We start from the raw sequence: 24,051 nt of genomic DNA, 5'->3' as shown, positions 1-24,051 counted from the left end.
AGGGCCTTATGCTGCATTCTGCTGCTCAAAACCACATTTGGCTTACCTTTCTGTCTTATGGATAAGCTCTGTAGATGGAGCCCTGCTCAGCCTATAAAGCTCTCTCATCAGATATCTATTCGCTAGTGATTTAAGTCCTCTCTGAATGTATGTACTATGATATTTATTTAACAGGGCTAACAGGAACCCAGTGATTGCTGAGGACTCTATGGCTGACAGTCTACTTCTCAGCAAAAATTGGATTTTTTAATAATTAAAATGACAATATAGTCTATAATTAGGGTATATTTGGTTCAACTTGAGAGTTAGATCTTTAGGAATTCTCTTCACTCCATTAGCTAACTGGCTTAGGAGATGGATGCCAAAGCAGACTGCAGAGTAGATTTCAAATTAATTTAATATTTTTGTGTCAAAGTAAAAATGTCTCAAAGCAGGTGTATACCCCTTAAGGACTGATTTCATTTGATTATGAAGTACTCATAATCCAACAATTCCATGGGTACCTAGGACTTCCTTTGTGTCACCATGCTGTATGCTGTGGCCACTCTGAATGTCAAAGAAATAGCAGGAATAGAACTCAGATCCTGCTGCTCCCAAAACACAGGCCTCTGCTACTTGAGCTAAAGGAGCACCTGTTAGCGGTTAACAGTATAGTGCCTGTGACCCACAGTTTTGAAATTCTGATTATACCCAGTAGAGAGCAGGTTTGCATATACACTCTAGTCAGTTCATTATAATTACAATATATTTTCATCTTCCCTTTCCCTACTGAATTATTACCTTCTCCCCTTTGGTGCCTGGTAAGCCAATAAGTCCCGGGGGACCAGCAGGACCCTAAAAAGAAAAGTGATCTATCAGAAGAATTTGGAAAACTGATACTAAAAGTTTTTTTGTAGCAAAAAGAATACAAGCTAGCAGAGTTCCCACATACAAACCAAGCTACTCACAGGTGGCCCAGCATCACCAGTTGCCCCTTTCTCACCATGGTCACCTTTTTCTCCCTTTACACCATCCAAGCCCTGCATGAAAAGATAGTGACAATTACCAAGGGGAGAGCATGTACATAATAGCATTGGACTGGGTAGGTTATAAATACCCTGGGCTCAATTCTTTTCTCATATACTTTGGTGAAACTGCCATTGAAGGCCAGAGGAATTGTGCCAATGTGACTGAGGACAGGTCAGGACCAATGTAAAAGTGAACTGCATTATCTAGGATCAGGATTACAGTACTTGGACAAGGAAAAAGCCAGTTACTACATCAACTCCATTTCATGCAAAAGCAGTACAGTCGATACCTCTGATCTAGCTGAAGTTTATCTCCCTGCATCCCTGTAAACATATCATACTTTGCATTTATATATACAGTTGGACAGTAAGTTTTCTTGAATACATCACATGAGAAATATTTGGAACTAAAAGTTTAAATGTGTGGGTTAGGAAACAGTTTACATCACATGTTCTGCGCAAACAGAGTAACAAAGAGGATTCAAATTCATAAGTCGATTTGGAGGAAATATTGTTGATACAATATGGGCCTAATTTTCAAAAATGTTGAGCACTCACAACTGCAATTGAAGGCAATGAATGCTTTTGGTGCTCAGCAATTCTAAAACCCAGCCCCTATGATGGATCATAGCCCTTTTTGTTCTCTCTCAGTCATGCACCAGCAGCCTGGAAGTATTGTGTGACAAACACTTAATTTATTGACTCACCTTAGGACCTGGGATTCCTTGAGGACCCTGCAGGGAAGACAACGGTGTATTTGAAAAAACAGATTTTTAAGTCAATTCAATATAATTAAATGCAATTCCCCAGTCATTTTTTGTGTTAGACCCACAGATCTGTCTTTGGCAGTGATATATTATAATTATTTAATCTCAAACATTTCTTCTCAAGGTGGATGATAGTTTTTTGTCTCTCTCAGACCAACTCAATAGGAATGAAAAATCATTTCTTGCATAAACACACAAAATCCTTGGAAATTAACCTTGGATAAAGAAGGCTACGGAAGGCTTTCCGAAGAGGGAAAATTATAAAGCGTTCTGTTGCTTAACCTGTACCCCAACATTAATATCCTTTTGAATCCAAGTGAATTGGAAAAGACCTTCGGGATCCCTTCTCCTGAAGCTATAGGTGGTATCTTAATTAAACAGTCTTTCAGAAGTCCTCCCTTATTCAGTGCCTCAGAATAGTTCCCGAGACATGCTGCCTCCTCCTCCCACCTACAAATGTGATCAGTACATTGACTAGTCTGTAATCTTCTGGCACATCTCAAGGCTCTGTTTTGTCCTATGTTTGCCACCTCCCAGACATCTTAGAGGTCTCTGTTGAAGAAGCTCAGGGGGTATCAATCCTACAATGGCAAAATTCCCTTGACTTCAGTAGGACCACAATCCACCCTAATTTGTACATGTGTATATGCTGATGACAGTTCTTGCCATTTCTATTCCTAAAATGCTGGGGCATGCGCTGATATCAACTGCAAATACAAGTCTTAAGCCCTATGATACTTAAGCATGTGCATTTGCATATAATTACACAAAAGTGCTGAAGTACATTCCTGAATCAGGGCCTGAAACACAGCATTCATACCTTTCTAGAGAAAAGTTTACAGAACACAAGAAATAGTGCTCAAGTTAGTTTGGGAACCACATTATGGCCCATTAGTCCCTAATTCTTCGGACTGCTCAATGAAGTCTAAAGTGCGTAGGATAGCAGACAATAAAGTGCTTCCTTTTTTAATAAATTTAATGTGTCAGTGAATTTTCAGACATTCTCTACTGTAGGTGCCGTTCGTCATAAACTTACCATAGGGCCTGGCAATCCAGGGGGTCCTGGTTCCGGTATGATCTGAAAATAGGAATTTCATTATATATTAAAGTGGGTTGTTAGCATGTACTGTATTGTGCCATATTAACACATGAATAGTGTGGTCATTGATTATTGTTTAACTAGTTTTAGCTAACACCTGGATTCACAAAGGGGCTTGTCAAGGAGGAGAAGAATGACAATTGCTGGAACAATATGACAGCTGAATTACGGGATATTCTAAGATGGGTGCTTCTCAAACACTCCTATTGAAGTTCCACTTTAATTAAATATTGATTGGGCCAGAGAAAGCAAGAATGACTCTACAGGCTAGTGCATTCACTTGCAAGGTGGCATTTCTCTACTCTAACCTCTTCTCCTCATCAGGCAGAGGGGGAACTTGAACTAGTGGTCTACTACATCCCAGGTGAGCACCCTATCCACTGAGCTAAAGGAGATCAGGGATGTCCTCCCTCCCGCTCTCAGGATTTTGTGTAGAGCTAGGTGGCCTCTGAGCATACCTACCTGACGGGGCCCTAGTGGCAAGTTAGGCGTAGAGTGCCTATCTTCCCCCTGTTCTTGGATCACGCTGGGGCCTAGAGGCAGGCACCAAGGGAACTTTTACTGTAAAAGTTTAGGTGCTGAGTGAGTTTAGGTGCTTACAAGGTGAGGCAGCAGCCAAGCTGGATCATAGTGGTGCCTAAAAACAGGACTTAGGCACCTAAGTACCTTTGTGGATCCGGCCCTAAACAACTGAAGAACCTATTCAAACTCAATCCATTTTCTAGTCACAAAATACAAGTGCCTGAAATGTGATTTCTCTAATTTTCTTAGGAATCTATCCCTTTTCATGTTGACCTGAGAAGAATGGCTTCCTATTTGACTAAAAGCAAATAATCTCAGTTCTGGTGTAATTAATAAAAAGCTTTAATTGAAACCAACTTTGCTCATTTTTAATTATTTTTTAAACACAATATGTGTGTATATACTGTAAAACGGCAATAAAGTCACAAGAATAGCACTTAATTACCACATCGCTGCTCAACACTTCAGTGATCAATGTACAATCCAAGGCTAAAAAGAACATTAACTTTGCATCTGTGACGAAGAATTGTGCATCAGTTCTAGTTGAAAATGCAGTGTTTTGCTCATTACCATTACTGTACCTAAAGAACTAAAAATATAACTGCAGCCTATGCACACGCCAACTTCTTTTAATACTGAGAGTATCAACAACACTGTGCTAATGTCTTACATGATTGTTCTGCAAACATGGGGATCCGGTTTCTCCTCTCTCTCCTTTTGGCCCATCAATTCCCTAAATGGTAAAAATATAATGCTGAGTTTACACATCCCAGGCTTCCAAAAAGGCTATAAAAAGAGAGAAAAATATATTTTCTTCACCTTATCCTGAAGTCTTTACTCAAGCAAAATTTTCATTCACTACAGTGGGACTGTTACATAAGTGAAGGGCATTTTGCTGAAATAAGGTTTTTAACATGGCCTCCCTACTGGGAAAACTACTGTTTCCATTGTCTTGCTGAAGCTCAGGGATGACACAGACTTGTCAGGCTCTGATCCTGCATGTTGTGTTCTGCATGAGTAGACCCGATCCCCCCCGCCATCACCACAGAGCTGCCTTGATCTTCTCCTACACGGGGCAACTTGCACCATTGGATCCTTAATGTTTATGGCTCTGATTCAGCAAAGCAGTTAAGCACATACTTAACTCTAAGCCCTAAAAAAGCGTGCAAGGGACTTCAAGAAGTCATCAAGTCCAGGTCCCTGGGCTGAGGCAGGACCAAGTAAACGTAGACTATCCCTGACAGGTGTTTGTCTAACCTCTTCTTAAAATCCTCCAATGACGGGTATTTCACAAATTCCCTTGGAAGCTTCCAGAGTGTAACTACCTTTATAGCTAGAAAGTTTTTCCTAGTATCTAACCAAAATCTCACTTGCTGCAGATTAAGTCCATCACTTCTTGTCCTACCTTCAGTGGATACAGAGAACAATTGATCCCCATTTTCTTTACAACAGCCCTCAAAATATTTGAAGACTATCATGTACCGCCTCAGACTTCTTTTCTCAAGACTCAACATGCCCAGTTTTTTTAACCTTTCCTCACAGGCCAGGTTTTTTAAACCTTTTATCATTTTTGTTGCTCTCTTCTGGACTCTCTCCAGTTTGTCCACATCTTTCCTAAAAAGTGTGGCACCCAGAACTGCATCACTTAGGCACTGGCATGCCTAAGTCCCACTGACTTCAAATGGCAGTTAAGCACGTAATTTTAAGTGCTTTGCATGGGTCTATGAGAACTATGTTCTTTGGGGAGCTGAGAATGTGTTTCTTCAACTTCCATCGAAAACCTCTTGAGACATCACATATTGTTCCTTATTAAATCAACACAATTCTGTCCCCTCATGTGAGTTTGCTTCAGATTTTCCAAGAGCTAGTGCATTTTTCAACTTACATTACAGTACTGATGGAAAACAGGCTGAAGAACAAGGTATCTTTCGTGACTGCTACTCAAGATACAAAACACATAGATGGAGAAAGAAGAACATGGGGAGAATGCCTAGCATAAGTTTGTACAATAATAATCATATCTTCCTGTACTGATTATAGTATCACTGCTGAAGAAACAACAGTGGTGGTGAACATGCAGCTCACTCCTTATGCCCCTTGCTAAAAATGTACCTCTTCTTATTCAGTTAATCACCTTTGTTTTCCGTCAGTGAATCATTTCACGTATTCTAAAAGTGATGTTAGCTAAGCAATGCCATTTGCAAATATTTCTTCAGCTCCTTGAGAGTTCTGACATATCATAGAATTAATATTACTATTAACAAGGAGAACTAAGCTTATGAGTTAACAGCAATATTGGTTTGATAGGGATGTAATTTAAACTAACAAAGCATCTAGATATATAACACATCTATGGAAACAATATGCTGGAGGCAATAAGCCCAATGTATATATACTGACAGACAGACATACCGGTAGGCCAGACAAGCCCATTTCTCCGATCTCTCCTTTTTGTCCCATTATCCCAGGGTTTCCTGGGTCTCCTTTAGATCCCTGCAGGTCACAGAACAGAGCTTTATTAGGAGAAAGGTAGATCTATATCTATAGATACAGATCTATCTAAATATAAAAGGGCAGCAGATACCTCCCCCTTTCGCTCCCTCTTCTCCATATTACTACTTCTTCAGTACACATCAGTAAACATCCCTTAATATTAAACATTGTAAATACTGATTTTGCAGTGCAGTAGAATTTAATTTAGTGGCTGAAGAGAATGCTGAAATTTAAGATTTACTAAAGAATTTGAGAGAGTGTCTCATCAGCTACACAAAACTAATTCAACTTGTGTGGGATCTGAACAGCATCCTGTAGACTGATAACTGACTGAAGGGGCCATAAGCAAAAGGCAATGAAGATTGCTGTCTTTGCACGCACAGATTTAGTTTTGCAAACTGCACTTAGCATGGCTACGTAAGGAATTCTTTTAACTCAACTCCTACTGTCATACCACAACAGTCACAATTCTATAAACCACACACATCTAGTACCTTTTCCCCATCCACGCCAGGTGGGCCAGGCAATCCAAGCTCCCCCTAAAGCAGTACAAACGGATAAAGGTATAACATCAAATGAAACCAGAAAATAATTTCACAAAAGAACTGGATGTAAAAGTAAATTCTCTTTTTGTATGGAGTCTTATGGGCATCAGCTTATGAGCAGCGTGAGGTAGAAAATGGCAACTTTTTATTTCAAGTGAAGTACCAGGTTTCATTAGTCAAGTAGAATTTGGATTGAACTGATGGGCAGAGATATACATTATTCTGAACCAATCTAAATATCATTTCCTAGTAAGATACTTTTGTGCATATTTGTTATAAGAAATTATAACTGACTGACTATTATTTATGGCCTATTGATCTTGACCGTGAATGAGGGTGACCATTTCACAAAGAGTGGATGGTACTGGTGCTGGTACTATAAGATACTAAATATGTGTATGCGAAACACTAAGACATGCTAGGTGTGAGAACATGGCTTCTGATAGGAGAAAACAAGATAAAACTTAGAACTTAGGATGATCAATAGCCAAGCACAGTGCATACTCACAAGCATTTTCTTTATCAATGGGCGTAATCCAGACTCCACTGAGTTCAATGGCAAAACTCCCATTGACTTCAGTGGGGCCTGAATTTCACTCCAATATATACAGGAATGTGAATGGGCTCACTTCCAAGTACAGTAAAACACATTCATTCAGACAAGGCCAGCAGAAGGGTTTTGGCCCAGCGATGCAGAGAAAAAAAACAAACAAATATACTTCTGCATCTAGGTAAAAGGCTTCTGTTCTTCAGAGAGGAGGAGAATTTAGAATGCTCTCTTTCCTGCAGACAGACTCATGAGTTAAAATACCCAGGTTCAGTCCTTTCCTGCCTCCCACCCTTTGTGATCTGAGAGACATTTCTCCAGTCTTGCTCTAAGATGTCATCACAAGGGGACACATCCCGCCATAGTTCCACATGGAGAACTCCCATTGATTTTGATAGGAGGTTTGCATGAGGATCGATGTCAGGATGTGGCGAGGGGGCACAGTATCTGCTGCATGCTGTATAACAGAGGTCAATCCAACCTTTGGTCCTGGAGCTCCTTGAGGGCCTGGTGGCCCCTGGGGACCTGGTGGGCCCTGAAAACACAGCAAAGAAAGGTGGCATAAATATAACTGTCTAGAGTATCGTTACTAATCCAGCACACGTTCACTTCACTCTGGGGATCAACCATGACCGCAGCTTCTCTTATAGGTTACGTCTACTCTTGAAGCCAGGGGTGTGATTCCCAGCTTGATCTCATCATGCTGGGATGCTGAAAATGGTAGCATACTTGAGGTAGCAGGGGCAGCAGCAAGCACTGGCACAGGCTAGTACCCACAGTATACCCACACAAGCTGGAAATCACCCCCCCACACACACTCCAAGTGTGGATGTAGCCATAGATTTATAGTAATGTTTGTCTAACTTATCATAGGACAAATGTCCATGACAAGATCAGCTAATATTAAAGAGACAAGGCTGTTTCCCACATCACAGGAAATGTTAACTCAAAAAAGACTGTGTCCAATCTGGTGTAGAGGGCCATTGTAGCACTGAAATACACGTGCTTAAAAGGCACACATTTCTAGATATAAGTAGATCTGGTCCAAAATCTGTCTTGTTGCCTGTGGGCAGGGCTGGCTCTACAGTTTTTGCCGCCCCAAGAAGTGAAAAAAACTGCCGCTGTGGCCGGCAAAAGGAAGAAGCTGCCGCCGATTTGCTGCTGCGGCCGGAGGAAGTGCCGCTCCTTTCTCAATGCCGCCCTAAGCACCCACTTGGAAAGCTGGTGCCTGGAGCCGGCCCTGCCTGTGGGGATCTTACTTTTTCCATCCCCTCATTACTGGCCAATCCTATGCTGGAAACACATCCAAGAGGAATGGTGCCTACCAATTCAGATGGACAGTAGACTAGATGAGGGAATTTTGCCTATCTATGGCTCAACGTGACCATGATGTTTGAAATCAACCAGCCAATTCAACTCAACTCTACTGGTAGGTGAAACATGAGTTCCATTATGCCACATATGAAGTGATTAAAAAGTAGTGGAAACAGAAAAGTGTACATGAATAGTAAGAGCAGGAAAACCTTCTGCTAAAAGTTTGCAAGCTCATGTAAACTATTCTTCTTACTAGAGACCTTTGCAAAGCAGGAGTTTGAAAACCCTTTGATGGGGATGTATTTTGTCATTTATAAGGGATCCCTAAATGGCACCACATCAGACACCTACCCCTTCAGCTTGAAAACCAACCAGCAACATGTTGCATTATTCTGAGCTCCTAGTCCCCATTGTTGTACTTCACAAGGTTACATTTAAACAAAACAGTTTTTAAGAGGCCTGTTCACTGAGAAGCAATGAATGGGTAAATAGGAGAAATGGCTGAGATCCCAGTGAATAAGCAGAAGAACGGTAAAGGCAAGGTCAGTGACATTTTAATAATATACCCCTGAGCATCTCAACATGCAGCACACATGAAACTCAACCGACTCAGAGACCGTGGGTCATTTTGTTAGTAAACTGAAACTCCAAACTTTTGGTGGAAGCTTTCCAATGATCTCAGTCCACAAATTCCATTCACAAGGCCACATGCTGTGCTATTCTGTCCAAGCAACCCATGTAGACATCTGGCATACAGTAATTACCATCACTTTATGTTTCCCTGCAGCCTGTTATAAAACAATAAAATGGTTTTCAAATGTGTCTGTAATTAAATATTTATTCTACTCAGCTTCTTTAATCTTTGCTAAATGGCAGCATTAAACGTGGTCTCACTTCTTCTCTTGCATAGCAAATACAGGCTACACAACGGGGGCATCATTTTCCTTTACATGAACTTCAGGAAATTTTCCTTCTGGATACTTTGTCTTATTGTTTTCATTTTATATAACTGACAGAGACAAAGGGGCAAATGGTACCCTCCTTTACATGTACGATCTCACTATAGTCATGGGCACAGATCAGATTTGGCTCAAGTCACTTTTGTGTCATTTAGAGAACAAGTACTTCAGTCGTCTCTAGGGGGGTGCTATGCAAAATGTTTGCCGCAAATCCTGAGACTCACCTGATTCAAGGTTTTGTGGTGACTCTGAAACTTGATTTACATTTGCAGATTTTTCAGGGCTCCTGGGTCAAGTTTTGTCACTGCACTCAGTCCTTCCACTCCCAATCAGCACCAGGCTGACACAGTCCTGCTGGGGCCTGCAATCCCTCTGTACTCTTAGCTCCAGTATCTTCTGGGGCTGGATGACTACTACTCCTACAGTCTCTGCTTAGTTGGGAGTAAGAACACCTGATTGGCTTGCTTCCCTTAGTCCCCAAACAGGTCTTCTAGGGACAAACGTGTCAATTTCCCTCTGCATTTCCTCTCCACCCTGCAGCAGTTGAGCGGGAAAACCTCTTGTTCCTACTGTTGTGGCTGCTTTAGCCTGGAGCCTTAGCTAATACCTAGTCTAATTGGTCTAGATAATACTGAGTCCTGTCATGAGTGCAGGGGACTCTCGAGGTCCCTTCCAGTCCTACGATTTGATGATACCACAGGCTACGCCTGCATGCTTAACAGGGAACAGAGTGGCATCTGACCTCAAACCCACTCACAGTGACTCAATATGTTCATGCACCTTGGCCCATATTGTAAACATTAGCAAATCAGGCTGAGGTAGTCTGTGCTGCTTCTGTACATCCATCTAACCAAGCCCTCTCTAGTGCACACATCAGCGTGGTCTCCAAACACTGCAAACTCCTAGGAACGTACCTGATGCCCTCTGTCCTCTCACTCAGCCCTCCTGCCAGGCCACCCTTGTTCCTTAAATGGCCTCCTAGGTCAGGAGGAAGCATTGGCCTAATGGCTCCCCATTTCTTCCTAGAGACTGGGTGACCTTCACCATTTCCCCACATCTCTGGGGGCACTGTGTGGTCATTCCTACAAAGAAGTGCCTTGGGTATGGCTATATGGTTTAGGCAACTATGTCCACTATGTCCCTGTTCCCCTCTTCTATCTTCTGCAGGGTGTGATGACTCCCCCACTCCCAGTAGAGCAAGGAAAACACTTCTGCTCCCACTGCCAGACAGCACTATTCTGTTGGGACTGTAAGAAGCCTCAAAATCCTTAGCACAGGGATTCCCTAACAATACACACTAGCAGTTTTGGGGCATCTTGGCTTTTGGGTGTCTTTCCCAGCAGCCATGCTAATGATTATGGGGCTTCTCTCAGGCCCAGATCTACGGTGATCAGTGGGGAAGGAGTAGCTTGAGGAAAGAGAGGGTCCTGTGTGGACAATGTGAGGTTCAACCTTCCTAGCTATCTTGCAATTCTTGCTCATCAGTCTGCAAGGTCCTGATCACTGCATCAACCAAACTCTGCAGGGTAAACTAACTTCCCCAAGCTACTCTAGCATATGTCTCAAGATCAGTTCTCTCTCAGATTCACTGGATTTCAATTGGTGCCGTAATCTCAGCTGGTTAATTCAATTCCAATTAAGAACAGGAGCACACAACAAATTATCATCATCATCTTATTGCAGAGGTACCTTGAGTGCATCCAGGATTCTGCCATCGTAGTCAATTATTACAGTATCTCCCTGTTCACCCTTCAGGCCAGGTGGACCCTGGAGACAAAGGCAAATTGCAAATTTTGTGGTAACAGCTGTGGTGTTACCCCCTGAAATGTGGGCAGCATGAAAACAACAGCTAGAACAGGGTTAAGTACTATTTTGGCCCCTAGATACTTTGGTATTTGTCTCCATATAAATATTACCCATGCAATCGATACCAAGAATGCAACTATACAGAGCAAAGTCTGAAAGGACCTGGAAGTATAAGTTGAGTGACAGGCAGAATGTAATTACCTAAGCTGGAATTTGACTGGTACAGCCTCATTCTTATGAAAAAACGTCATGGGATCTTTCAGTGACAGCAAGTGGTCAGCACCTCTCTGAGGTCAATAGTAAAACTGGATGCAACTTAATTGACTTCACAGGAGCTATCTGCATTAATTTGGCTCAATATCTGTATGGTGATTTATTTTAATATGCTCCATCTTCCATATTATTCTTATGCAGTACTGAACCCTTCAACTATATGGCAACAGATGACAGAGTTGGATGGAGGAAACTGACCCATGTTAAGGAGAATACAAGAGTCTAAATTAGTGAGGCAAAAACAAACGATCATATACCTTTGGTCCAATGGGTCCATCTCCTCCTCTCTCCCCAGGATCACCCTGAAAATGAACATCACATTTATTATTCAGAAATAATAAGGAAAGTCAGAAGTATTATGAAAAAAGTCATTTACTGCATGTCAAATACTTATTTTAGGTAAAAGTACAGTCTCAATAGGAAACTCCAATTGGTCAAGAACAAATGGATTTTAGATATTTAGAAGCATATGCCTTGCTAAAATAACCTTAAAATAATCTAGCTGGCAACAAAAGAACCCAGCCTGATCAGATATAAGACAGCAAAACCATTTATATAGATTTGACTTAATGTATTTCCGAGTCACAAAGTGATGCCATTTCAATAGCTAAGCATTTAAACCTGAAAGTAAGAGTTCCTAATAGAGTGATACCAGCTTGAAGCAGAAGTACCAGCAAGCACAAATCAGCACTGCTACTATGGATTTAGAAGTAGAATGGCTAAGGTTGTCTCCAGCCCTTAGTTTTGAATAGTTTTATGCATGATGGGGAGTATGACTGCTCTGAGCAGAAACATACTTGGATGCAGATTCCATTAAAGCAAAAGCAGCTGTAGAGGAACAGCTGATCATGAAGGGCAGACATGTTATGTTGTCACTGCTCAATACAGCCTGGTCATATTGGTGCATTTCTTTTCAGTTGTGAAGAAAAAGTAAAACTGTGAGACACACTAATGCTAACTATGTAAAATGGATATAGTATTAATCAAAACATGCAAAGCAGAGGACAGAATCTTCAGATTTCTTGCAAGACAATGCAGCCAAAAATGTCAGAAAGTGGTGATTTTGGAACTCTATTCTCTGTCTCAACCCACCATAAAAAGGTAAAATGTTAGTGAAAGTTTACAGGCAATGTTTTGGTTTTTGCCATTTTAATGCAATTTTTAGAAAACAAAAGTTTAAAACTCTTGTTAAACTGAAACCCACTGCCTCAATGCTGTTGTGACCAACTTCCAGCTTAATGAACATGTGTTTTATTTACCTTTGATCCTGGCAATCCATCTATTCCTCTCTCTCCTTTGGGACCTGTGCTTCCTTGCTCTCCCTGAAAATAAGATAATTCACACTGAACCTTACCAGATATGAACTCTGAAGCCAAAACATCTTAAGTCTAACTTGATAGGACAGAAAGCAATTTTCTTAAGGTTACAGTACTTTTGCCTTATCTTAAACTTCTACACAGATACTGGAATGATCAAAGCTTTGCTTTTATTCTAAAAGGTCTTCAAGTGCTGCCCATGCCCAAAAGGGAATTTGAAAAACTAAAATAAAGCTTTCAGGCTTTCAAACGCAGTAGGGGAGGACACATTCACCAGCAAACCTCGTCCCTAGTAGGCAGCCACCATGAACATGTGAACAATGGGAAACTTCCACAGAACCGAGTCTGCTATACTCTTGAAGTGAAGTTATTATAAAGACCACATACATCCTGAATTCCCACGTCAAGGAAATTCCCACTGGCTTTGCTTGATTCAGTTCTGCAAGATCAGGTTCTAAATGACAACTTGTAGCGTATGTCTGCATCGCAATCACAACTGTGAATTCATTAATTTAATAATCTGAGTTATGACTTGCAGGGTTAGCCTGTGCTGAAGCTTGTGCTGCTGCAGCTTCACTGCTCAGGTACCCAAGGTACTAGGTACCCAAGTGCAGGCATGTCCCCAAAAGCTGCAAATATGCCCCCTTGATGGCAGTGTAGACAAACCCTATGTTATCATTTAGTTAGTGACTGTCAGCACTTTCAAGTCAACAGATAACAAACGACAAGTGAAAATATTTTAATTGGCATTAATACCCTAGGTGTATAGATTACACGTCTATTGTTCCTTTTTTGTTCTTTTTAGTTTCAGATCAAAAGTGTCTGCTTATGACTCTCTGCTTTAGGAGCAATCTGCATTGACTGTGATATCTGGCCAGCAAGGGGTACCAGATGGTAAAAATAGCCACCAGGCAGACAGATATAGAGCTGAAATTTACCTTAGGCCCTTGAAGCCCTGGCTGTCCTGGGATCCCATCATCACCCTGGTGAAATAAAAATATACATAGTGTGTCTATTAAACCGTGAAAATACACAGGTGTCAATATGCCAGCCAATGTTACCACTGGGTAAGAGCTCAATTATATTTATCACCATAACTCTGATGCGCTCATGGGATAGAGCCAGATTTACAGGGTTTTTAGGTGCCAATTGGGATTTTCATAAGAGCCTAAGCAGGTTAAGTGCCTAACTCTGATTGGAAGTCAACAGGCCTTTGCAAATCTGGCCCATAATATACATGAAGATTCTACCTGCATTTTGGAAATTGACTGCATTATATTCACTAAAAATTCTAACTTGTCAAAAAGGAGATTCACAGGTTTAGCTAGTCACTTAGTCACTTGCTTTCATTGTTACATTTAAATTAAAGATTGTTCATAACTAGAGAATGATAGAGTTTAACCCTTATATATTGAAGATTCGGAGCCAAATTCTGCCCAGAAACACACAAGTCCTTGATTGCCTTAAGGGAAGTAAGGAGGAAATAAGGCATGAGCCTTTTGGAGTTTTGGTTTCAATTCTCTGGGAGGCATTGATATAGAACAGCCTTGGGCACCAGTATAAAAACTGGATAGACAGGATTGCTCATGCAAGGCTCCCTGGTTTTCAGTGGGCTACTCAGAGCAACAGTTTGTCCTCCTCGATGAAAGGCCAGTATCCTGTAAAAGAGCAGACAGTGTGTGTGTAAGCTGCTCTCCTTCCTTGCCAGAGAGTATACTTTTCCAAACACAGAGATTATGTCCAGTGGGCTCCGCTCCTCAGAGTACGGTGATGTCTTTGTTTGGTCAGTCCTACGAGAGATTCAGACTGACCAATGCTGGCCTGATGGAGAGAAGCATTCTCAAAAATTCACCCATTTTATTTTCAATTAATTCAGCAAAAGGGCTCACATCTACAATCTTGTGTGGCATTTTGGCTATTTTATTCTTTGTCGATGGGGCTAATGTAATTACTGCTTCTGGGCTGATCACCATAATGAAAAACTTGCTGATGGCACAACAATGTCTGTTTCAAGGTCACAGAATTGCTGTTCTTTAATTGAACATGTGCTAGAAATCTTGAAGAATATAAAGTGTGAATCAGTGCAATCAACCATGACTAGGGCCTTGTTGAACCTTGTTTCTACAAATGGCTCACTAAGCATTTTGTGTGGTGGTGAACTTTTTTTTTTTTAAAAAGGAAGAAGAATCAATATCTTACCTTTCTCCCTGGAAAACCAGGCTCACCCTTCAAAAACGAAAAATAAAGGAAGGGAAATAAGAGAGAGATAACATGAAATAATCATATTCATTTTTAAAATTATCAGTTGAAGTGGAAATATTGTTCTGCTATTGATCTACATTATCTTCTCCTGAAATGCCAAAAAATCCAGTGTGCCTACAGTATGCTAAAATTAAAAAAGCAAATTCCCCCCTCCTCATTTGAAATTTCATTGTTTTACTTCTCTTAACAATTAGCATACTTTCTGTCCAGAAGATGCAACAAAAAATTAACTTTTCAGTTTCCAGGTTATGGCCAATTTGATTCCCTGGAATTCTTAGATGCAACTGATGAGGAGGAGATTACATCAAACTGAAAAAAATGTGTGCAACCCTGCCCAGGCACATACAGGCATTTTGAAGATTCTTGCCTTGTTAAAATTAGAGGTATAATAAACTGTTTACCACCTACCTTTAGTCCTGAAGGTCCCCTTACACCCTGTTAAAAGTCAAATTTATCAGTATATTTATTTGGAAATAAAAGCATAACAGGATTTAAAAATATATGTCTACAAATGTTTACAGCTCTGTAGAAAATGGCGAGGATGCCTATGTCTGTTTTTGTTATTTATCAACATTACTACAGACAAACACTCTCAGTATCAATGCACTTTACACCACAAATAGTAAAGAAAATGCTCCCTAAAGATTTATATTTTATGTATGAAAAATGACCCATAAAGTGTTTTGGAACCTGACTCAGTACCATAACTCCATGCTAGACCTCTGCACAGAACAAATAATTGAAATGTTACAGGTGAACTTGTTGAGCTTGGTTATGTCGGCTATTTTATATTCCATAGTGGGACTCAAAAATATGGTCAACGGAGGATGTCCACAACATCAGTGCTTTCCAATAATCTGCTGGTGGGGAAGCAGGTGATTGGTCAGTAAAGCAGCATTAGAGTAGTTTGTAAATATAGCTGTTTATGAGATAATATAGATTAGATTCCAGGCGGTGGGACAAATTCATCCCTGACATAAACAGGCACAACTGCCATGATCTATTGTCACATTGTGAGTCAGCAACACTAGTTATTTAGAGTGGGTTTCAGGATCTTAACAGACAGGTTTCCAAGTGGCTATCCTATGCGAGGAAGGGGAAAACGGTCCAAAAGGCTTTACAACAACTGTACCTAGCTGGGAAGGAAATCCCTTCACTCCATGGTTTGAGGAGATGAATTTAGAGCTGTTTGAGTTGTTGTAACAGGTGGAAATGAACTACTGTTCAATTTAAAAGGTGATAGAGAGTAAACAGTCAGTTCATTACAGTGCTAGCGTCACCACAGAATCATAGAAATGTTGGGCTGGAAGGGACCTCAAGAGGTCATCAAGTCCAGCCCCCAGCTCTAAGGCAGGACCAAGTAAACCTAGATCATTCTTGACAGGTGTTTGTCTAACCTGTTCTTCAAAACCCCCAAAGATGGGGATTCCACAACGTCCCTTGGAAGCCTATTCCAGAGTTAAATTACCCCTACAGTTAGAAAGCTTTTCTGAATATCTAGACTAAATCTCCTTTGTTGCAGATTAAGCCAGTTACTTCTTGTCCTACCTTCAGTGGACATAGAGAACAATTGAGCCCCATCCTCTTTATAACAGCCCTTAACGTATTTGACAACTTATCAGGTCCCCCCTCAATCTTCTTTTCTCAAGACTAAACATGCCCAATTTTGTTTTGTGTTTTAAGTTTCTTCAGGTTTTTTTTAAACCTTTTATTGATTTTGTTGCTCTCTGGACTATCTCCAATTTGACCACATCTTTCCCAAAGTGTGGTGCCCAGAATTGGACACAGTACTCCCACTGAGGTCTTACCAGTAGAGCAGGACAATTACTTCCCGTGTCTTACATACAACACTCCTGTTAACACACTCCAGAATGATATCAGCCTTTTTCACAGCTGCATTCCATTTTTGACTCAATTTGTGATTCACTATAACCCCCCAGATCCTTTTCCACAGTACGACCACCTTGCCAGTTATTCCCCATTTTGTGGTTGCACATGACCTTACCCACTCCACTGTGGGTGATACCTATGCTAAACCAAACACATCCAAGTAGATTTGGCAAAGTCCTTGCAGCACTTACTATCCCCGAGGGTGGTCCCCTGGGGCCATTTTTTCCTGTATCTCCAGGGGGCCCTCTCTCTCTTCCATACCTTCTTTTGTCTGTTGACAATAAATTCTTCACAGTCTTCGCTGTGATTTCTCTGCTTCTTCTCTTGCTTTTACTTGGGATATCCAGGATAATTTTTTTCTCTGGTTCTTTGACCAACTTTCAGATGCTGAGTGATCTTGTTTTTTGTTGCATATGACAAAGTAGGTAATCCAGAGGAGTAAAAAATCCCCCAAGAACCAAAACCAAAACCTAATATTTTTTAATGCTGCAAAGGTGTAATACTTCATGGTCTTCTACGCAGTTCAATGCTCAGAACTTTTTCTTCTCTCAACCTTCTTTTCTTGGTTTGAGGAAGGTGTAGGAAAATGAGTGAAAATAATCCACATTTACCAACAGTGTCCCTTAAGAATTAACCCTCCCCTGAAAAATATAAACTGTGTCCTAGGGGAAGTGGGTGGCACCAATGAATCATCATCATGTCAGCCAGATTCTGTTCCCAAATTTCACAATTAGATACTTGTGAAACTCATCTTGGCATTGTAGCTGTAGTGACGCTGGTAAGTAGCATTAACAACATTTTCACCAATTAAAAAAAAATCTCAGCGGAAATAAAAACTACCCCAAAATTCACAAAATGCAAAACTACCTCCTTGACAAATTAGAATCCAAATTTTGGACGTGTACCTTTTCCTGTATCTCCAGGGGGACCACAGAGGAGACAGGGGTGGGGAAAGTGGGGGCAAAGGAGCTTTTTGGAAGAGCTAGAAGACAAGAGACTCACCTCTTTTCTTTATGGTGATGTAGGGTCTTATGGTGCATCTGAGGGGGCTGAAGTATCAAGGCAGTATCTGATTGCTTCAGTTTCCTGTACAACTTTCTAAGCTCAACAATTGTCCATCTCTGGTAATGTGTAGCTTAGCATACTTTTTAATTAGCAAGCAATGGCACAAACAAAATAATTTGCTCTGTGTAGTTATGGAGGGGAGTAAATATGACACCCAAACCAAAAACTACATGCATGTCTGAGCTAGGCAAACATTCCACACTAATGAAGCATAATGAATCCATTTGTGCTGACACTAACATGGCAGGAATAATACTACTAACCATCACTCCAGCTTCCCCTGGCTCTCCTTTTAAGCCCTGGGGAAAGAGGTTAACCAAGTCAGTGAAACGAATTACGGATATTTGCACCAAAACCCTTCATCCTCCAAAAAGTTAAAAAATAATTACTGAGAAGTTCGTTGATTCTACATTCTGATTTTTTTTTAAATGAATTACCAATGAGTTGGAGATTTGCAATGGGATGGGTGAAGGTTACTCATCAGGGAGGAAATAAACTTTGCTTTTTTATAAATTTTAAAAAATATTCTGACTTCTGATTTTCGGCTCAGAATACTACACAGCCTCCCTCCCCCCTCAGCTCCCATCTCTAGCCCACAACTTTTCCAGGATAATTAATTTCACCTATTGTGAAGCTACCATTTCTCTAACGACCAGACAGTTATAGAGAATTAAAGACACTTATTAGGTTACATCCAGAGGAATCATTAGAAGCAGCTCTGAGGCCACCTATGGTGACTATTCTCCTCCAGTTGTGATAGGGAAAGAGAAACTCAAACTTTGTGGGCTAAAAGCCTAGCAGTGGTGAGCACTGCTAGTAACCAGAGCCAGCATGCTGGCACCATGCAGGATGGGCCCTGTGGGCAGGCAGCCATGCTGCAGGGTAGGGTACACACTTTTGCCCTCTTTAAAGAGAAGCACACATTCCCTGCTAGCAAGTTCTGGAGACCCTGGGGCCTGGTTAGACACCCCAGCTGCCAGACCTGGTCTCCTGGCAGCCATACTGTATTCACCTATGTCATAGCTCCCTTTCCTAATGATCTCAAGTGCTAGGTGAGAATCCTAGCATATCCTGATGCAGCATCACAGGGCAGGAAAAGGCTCCTAATATCCCCTTCCCCTACTAGTACCTCCACATGGCCCAGAGAGGCATGGCCCTGTGCCAGGTGGCTCCCAGATGAAGTACATTGTGGGCATTCTTAGAGAGCACCCATTCTGTTTTACAATGTGAATACTCTGTATTTATCATCTCTTACAGGGAGGCCTTGTGGTCCCCTGGGGCCATCTTTTCCTGTATCTCCAGGGGGACCTCTTGCACCCGGTGGTCCTGGGGGACCTGGTGGGCCAGCAGCTCCATCTTGACCTTGATCACCCTGTAGGAAGTTCAGACAAACATTGTGATGTGAAAAAAAACCAACACAAAAGCTAACGGCAAACTAACTACACTGAGTAGGAGAGAAACCAGCAGGGGGCATGGTAGGGGGATAGGTCCTTCTGATAGCACCGCCAAAATTGTTTGAATGGCTTGTCCCATAGTGATGGTTAAGATTTGAAGACAGCCAGTTATGGTGCATGTGCGTACATGTGGGTGAGGAGAGCTCTTCCACGTGGATCATGGATCATATCTCACCTTAATGCATGGTGACAATAAGGCAAATTTGACTGGATGCTTTTTAAGGTGAATGCCTTGGATACAGCCTTATAGTAAAGGATTATAGCATCCTGGAAGAATGGCCCCAAACACTACATGGGACACTGCACGGTTTGGGTGAAATTACTGTAGGCTACTGAAAGGTTTTGTTTGGTTAAATAAGAGACAGTAGAGAGAACCTGTGAAAAGACTCAGATTCCTCCAAAGTCTGCAAGAGCACCGTGGCATGCAGGGGTGTGTCTAATTAGAAGGCTACAACTGTAGGTCAAAATTCTCTGCTCAGATCTGCCAAGCAGATCTCATCTCTGATATATGCACAAAGCTGATGGTTTGTTCACATATCCAAGAGAAGTTTGCCCCTTAGAGTTTTATTGGCATGCAGGGAACCTGTTAGCTCTGTGGGTGATTTTCAAAGATTTTCAAAACTGGGTGTCTAAATTAGGCTCCACAGTCCATAGTTAGGCAATGGAATAACCTGATTTTCAGAAGCGTTGAGTACTCAGCACCTCCCTTTGATCTGACCCATATTTTTCCAAAGACTATCCCAACGGATTTTAACATTGAATGTCCCAATCACGCTATCCCTATTCAGACAAGACTCCCAATGGGCCATTAAGGTCTTTTTTTCAGTTTTTACTGATCCCTTATTCAGGATTTTGACCCACAGCTTCCAGCAGGAGTTTTGTCTGAGTAAGTTGTGCAGGACTGGGCCTCATAGCAAATATGAGCATAGAAAACACTTGTACTACCACCATTTAGTAGATAATAAAGGAATCAAAACATATTTAATGACATCCCTCTACTACAGTGGTTCTCAACCTATTTACCATTGTGGGCCATATATGTGGCCTACAATGTGTTACGTGGGCTGCATCCATTACTACCTGTACGGCTCTGAGGATGTCACATGGGCCGCAGCTCTATGCTGAATGGGCCACAAGCGGCCACAGGTTGAGAACCACTGCTCTAATACAACTGAAATGTAATGATATTAAAATGCTCCACTTGCACCATACTTTGCCAGGAGATAAAGAAAAGATGAGCCTACGTCTCTACTTGAAATTTTAACACTAAAGAATTTAGTAGTATACACTTGTTTCAGTTAAACAGCCAGAAAAGCTTGTTCAGAAGCAGGAGCACTCCTGATCTCAGAATGAATTTCACTACTCAGATTACCAGCTACTGATCCCCTGGTGAACGCCAATAGCCCAGCCTTTAGGATCCGAGCTGATAGTTCTGACATGCGGAGTTAACAGTAAAAATCCCCATGAAAAGGTTAGATCATAACTCTTAACAACATCTGGACAGGATACCAATCTGAACAAGACAGGAACAGAATTGTGTTTAATATGGTCCACCCACAAATCAGGGAGGGATTTTCAGAAGTGCCTATGTGAATTGGGAGCACAAATCCTATGCCATTCAATGTGATTCATACTCCTAAATGACTCAGAGACTTGAAAATTCCACTGCAAATCCTGAAGACTCTACCCAATTTTGTCTCAGCCAGGAAATCTCCCATTGCATTTTACCTAAGTAAAGAAATTCCAGTTAAGACTTGCGGATTTGGACTGATCTATTTTATTGTGTGATTACTACCATTATTCATATGGTGCAAGTATAGCATACAGAACTATCCTTAATCTCCCCTCTTCCCCACTCCCCCCCATGACTCACACAAAGAGCCAGACCCTCAAGGCCTTAGTTTTCACTCCTTCCTTACATAGGCAGAACTCTCACTATGTTCACATGGAATTTTGGTTGAGTTAAAAACTGAGCAGGCCTCTCAGGATTTGGCTCATTGTATTTATAACTTACAATGGCAATAAGGTGCTATTAGCTAATAAGGAAACATAATTCAGAAGGAAGCACAGCAAGCCAGAAGACGTAGATTCAACACATCTACCTTAAGGATTCGTCGGCTAAAGACATGCTGGTCATTAGAGAGAAATCCATGATTGAGGCGAGGAAAAACCATCTAGCCAGGTGAGTGAGACGTAGAGCGTGAAAGATCAAGAAGTCAAGACAAAGGTTACAGCATGGGAGTGATTTTTAAAAGGTTCAGCTAATATTATCTTACAAAGTAACTTCGCCAAGGAATAAAGAAATGACACTGGAGGAAATAACCAAGAAAGAGAAATAGTGAGAGCTTTAAGGTCTTTGATTCAATTGGAGGCTTTGTAAGTAGCAAACATACACATGAGAGTGAAGTCTTTTCATTAGCTTAATGCAGAGGAGGGAATTCAGAGCTGGCAGGGTACAGAAGAGGTTCCCACATGTCAGAGTTTCACTATACAATAAATACATTATTCCAACAAGACACAATGGAAGATATAGCCCATTGGAAGATATCCCCCCGATCTCCAGATAGCAAATACATTATATTTCCTCAGTAGCCATAATGAATATTAATTGATTCCTCTGCCCCCAACCTACTAATAAATCTTACAAATTTACTGGATGAAAAACAATCTAATCAAGAAAATGTCACCATTCATTGCTGCTTTTTAAAAGCTGGATATGTATCTATCTATAGAGAAGTGCAAAAGACATTTAATTTCTGAAGAGACAAGGTGGGTGAGGTAATATCTTTTATTGGACTAACTTCTGTTGGTGAAAGAGGCAAGTTTTGATCTCCACAGAAGCTGGTCCAATAAAAGATATTACCTCACCCACCTTCTCTCTCATATCCTGGGCCAAACACAGCTAAAATAATGCTGCAAACATTTCATTTCTTAAGAGCTCTCTTCCCCCACCAGATTCATGTGCATGAAACTAAGTCAAAATATTGTGAGCTGAATATGACAGATTTGTGTTCTAACTTTCTATCTGAAATTTGAGTTCGGTGAGTGCAGATCACCTAGTTTTCCTTTCTTGAGAGGATAGCAAGGGATACTTTTCCAACTTCCGTCTCAACTACAGACTCTGGGAACATTTTTGTCAGCTTAACCATGCAGCCTGTTGCTAGCCAGTGTGTGTTTCTATAATTTCCCAAGGTACCAGGGGGATATAACACACATTATCAATAACATCTTTCTTCAAGGGGCACTGACAATGCTGAGGACAAGCGCTGAACACTTAACTGAAGGTGGAAGTGCTCGGATATTGGCAGCTGAGTGGGTATGAGACTGAGTTGCACAGTTCTTGACACCTTCATGTCATGTCCAGATGATAACTCCTGTTTCCTAAACTGCTAAGCCAATATGACATCAATTAAGCTATCATCAACCAGGCTGTTACCTTCAGATCGGGAAGTGGCTTCGTCATTTCTGGCAAAGCTTACAACTTTTCCTTTAACTTTGCCTTAACCTGACGTCCTCCAGTGACTCCCACTATAGTGTCTTTTGCCCTGCTGCTAAGAAGTCTACTACTTGGGCCAGTCAGTAACACATACACAAAAAGCATAACATTTTCTCCTTCCCAAGAACAAAGCATGTCACTGGCCACACGCAACAAATCTCTACTGGCCTAAACATTCCCAAGTCCATCTCTCACTTGAGTTTAAGTCACTTGTCTACACATCTGTATTGTCAGAGAAAATGAGATCATATGATATGGGACAATCAATAAATCTAGAGTGGATAAAACAGGGGCTTGATTAGAGAGAATAACCATACCTTTGAGAAACAGAACTCCATATTTAAGTGGTGGGTAAAAAATTCCCTATGGTAACATCCTGTTCATCTCTCCCAGTATAATGCTGGGATCCAACATGAGATGAATATCTACTGTTCATCTCTCTCAGTAAATAAATGAAAGAAAAGGTCACAGCTAAAGTTATTGATCCTGAAAAGACTTATGCACATGAGTAGGCTACTAAGGATAGTTACTCACATGTGTAAGTGTTTGCAGAATTGGCCACTCAGTTCTCAAAAATTAGCACATAGTACCTGTATAAGGTAACTATGTGAGCAAGAGTTACATCCATTTATGCAATTATCTGTTTTGGACACACATTTTACATAGGTGCAGGTTATAGAAAATTAAGCCCTAATAAAGTTTATTACACCCAAGGACAGAAATAGAGTGCATAGCAATGAATTTTAGTAGTTAATCTTTATTTGCGTTGATCTCATTTTCATTGTTTGTTTTCTCGAGAATATTCATGAGTATTTATTTTTTCTAGTCTTTCCATACTCAACATAGCGTGACAAAGTTCCTCTTCTGCCTTGGTGGGTCCTGTGCTTATTGGCGGATTTGCTCGCCTCAGAGGTTCATGGCAGCCCTCAATTTGGCCACTTTCATGGCTCAAATCTGCCGCTCACTCAGTTAGCCTCATCACTGGCCAGCATGGGGAAAGGAAGAAGAACAATCCCCGCAGTCTCTGTTGATCCACCTAGTGGATCGGGGAACAGGCCAGAGACCTTCCACTCCGGTGAAACCCACAGTCCACTTCAACTCCTCCGGTATCAAGTAGGGAGTTGAGGGGGATGGAGGGAACCCGGGCCCACCCTCTACTCCGGGTTCCAGCCCAGGGCCCTGTGGATTGCAGCTGTCTACAGTGGCTCCTGTAACACCTGTGTGACAGCTACAACT

At 41.3% G+C, this 24,051-nt stretch overlaps 1 protein-coding gene across 3 annotated transcripts in view; it reads right to left on the bottom strand.

Annotated features, from left to right (window-relative positions):
* Positions 1–24,051, bottom strand: part of COL23A1 (collagen type XXIII alpha 1 chain) — a 351,738-nt gene that overhangs the window by 16,126 nt on the left and 311,561 nt on the right. For 2 of the 3 annotated variants that reach the window (XM_043552667.1, XM_043552666.1), the window contains exons 9-24: positions 19,121–19,237; positions 18,129–18,164; positions 15,319–15,345; positions 14,848–14,874; positions 13,587–13,631; positions 12,592–12,654; positions 11,590–11,634; positions 10,943–11,020; positions 7,462–7,515; positions 6,383–6,427; positions 5,808–5,888; positions 4,066–4,128; positions 2,811–2,852; positions 1,715–1,741; positions 948–1,019; positions 781–834 (exon numbers count right to left, since the gene is read on the bottom strand). In XM_043552667.1, the coding sequence (XP_043408602.1) occupies positions 781–834; positions 948–1,019; positions 1,715–1,741; positions 2,811–2,852; positions 4,066–4,128; positions 5,808–5,888; positions 6,383–6,427; positions 7,462–7,515; positions 10,943–11,020; positions 11,590–11,634; positions 12,592–12,654; positions 13,587–13,631; positions 14,848–14,874; positions 15,319–15,345; positions 18,129–18,164; positions 19,121–19,237 (876 nt within the window). Of the gene's footprint in view, positions 1–780; positions 835–947; positions 1,020–1,714; positions 1,742–2,810; positions 2,853–4,065; positions 4,129–5,807; positions 5,889–6,382; positions 6,428–7,461; positions 7,516–10,942; positions 11,021–11,589; positions 11,635–12,591; positions 12,655–13,586; positions 13,632–14,847; positions 14,875–15,318; positions 15,346–18,128; positions 18,165–19,120; positions 19,238–21,421; positions 21,590–24,051 lie in introns of those variants that run through there. The other variant, XM_043552668.1, reaches the window with a different exon arrangement.

This window comes from Chelonia mydas, chromosome 8 (genome assembly GCF_015237465.2).
Source record: "Chelonia mydas isolate rCheMyd1 chromosome 8, rCheMyd1.pri.v2, whole genome shotgun sequence".
NCBI classification, from domain to species: Eukaryota; Metazoa; Chordata; order Testudines; family Cheloniidae; genus Chelonia; species Chelonia mydas.
The sequence above is the reverse complement of the archived record's forward strand: the minus strand, read 5'-3'. Positions and strand labels throughout refer to the sequence as shown.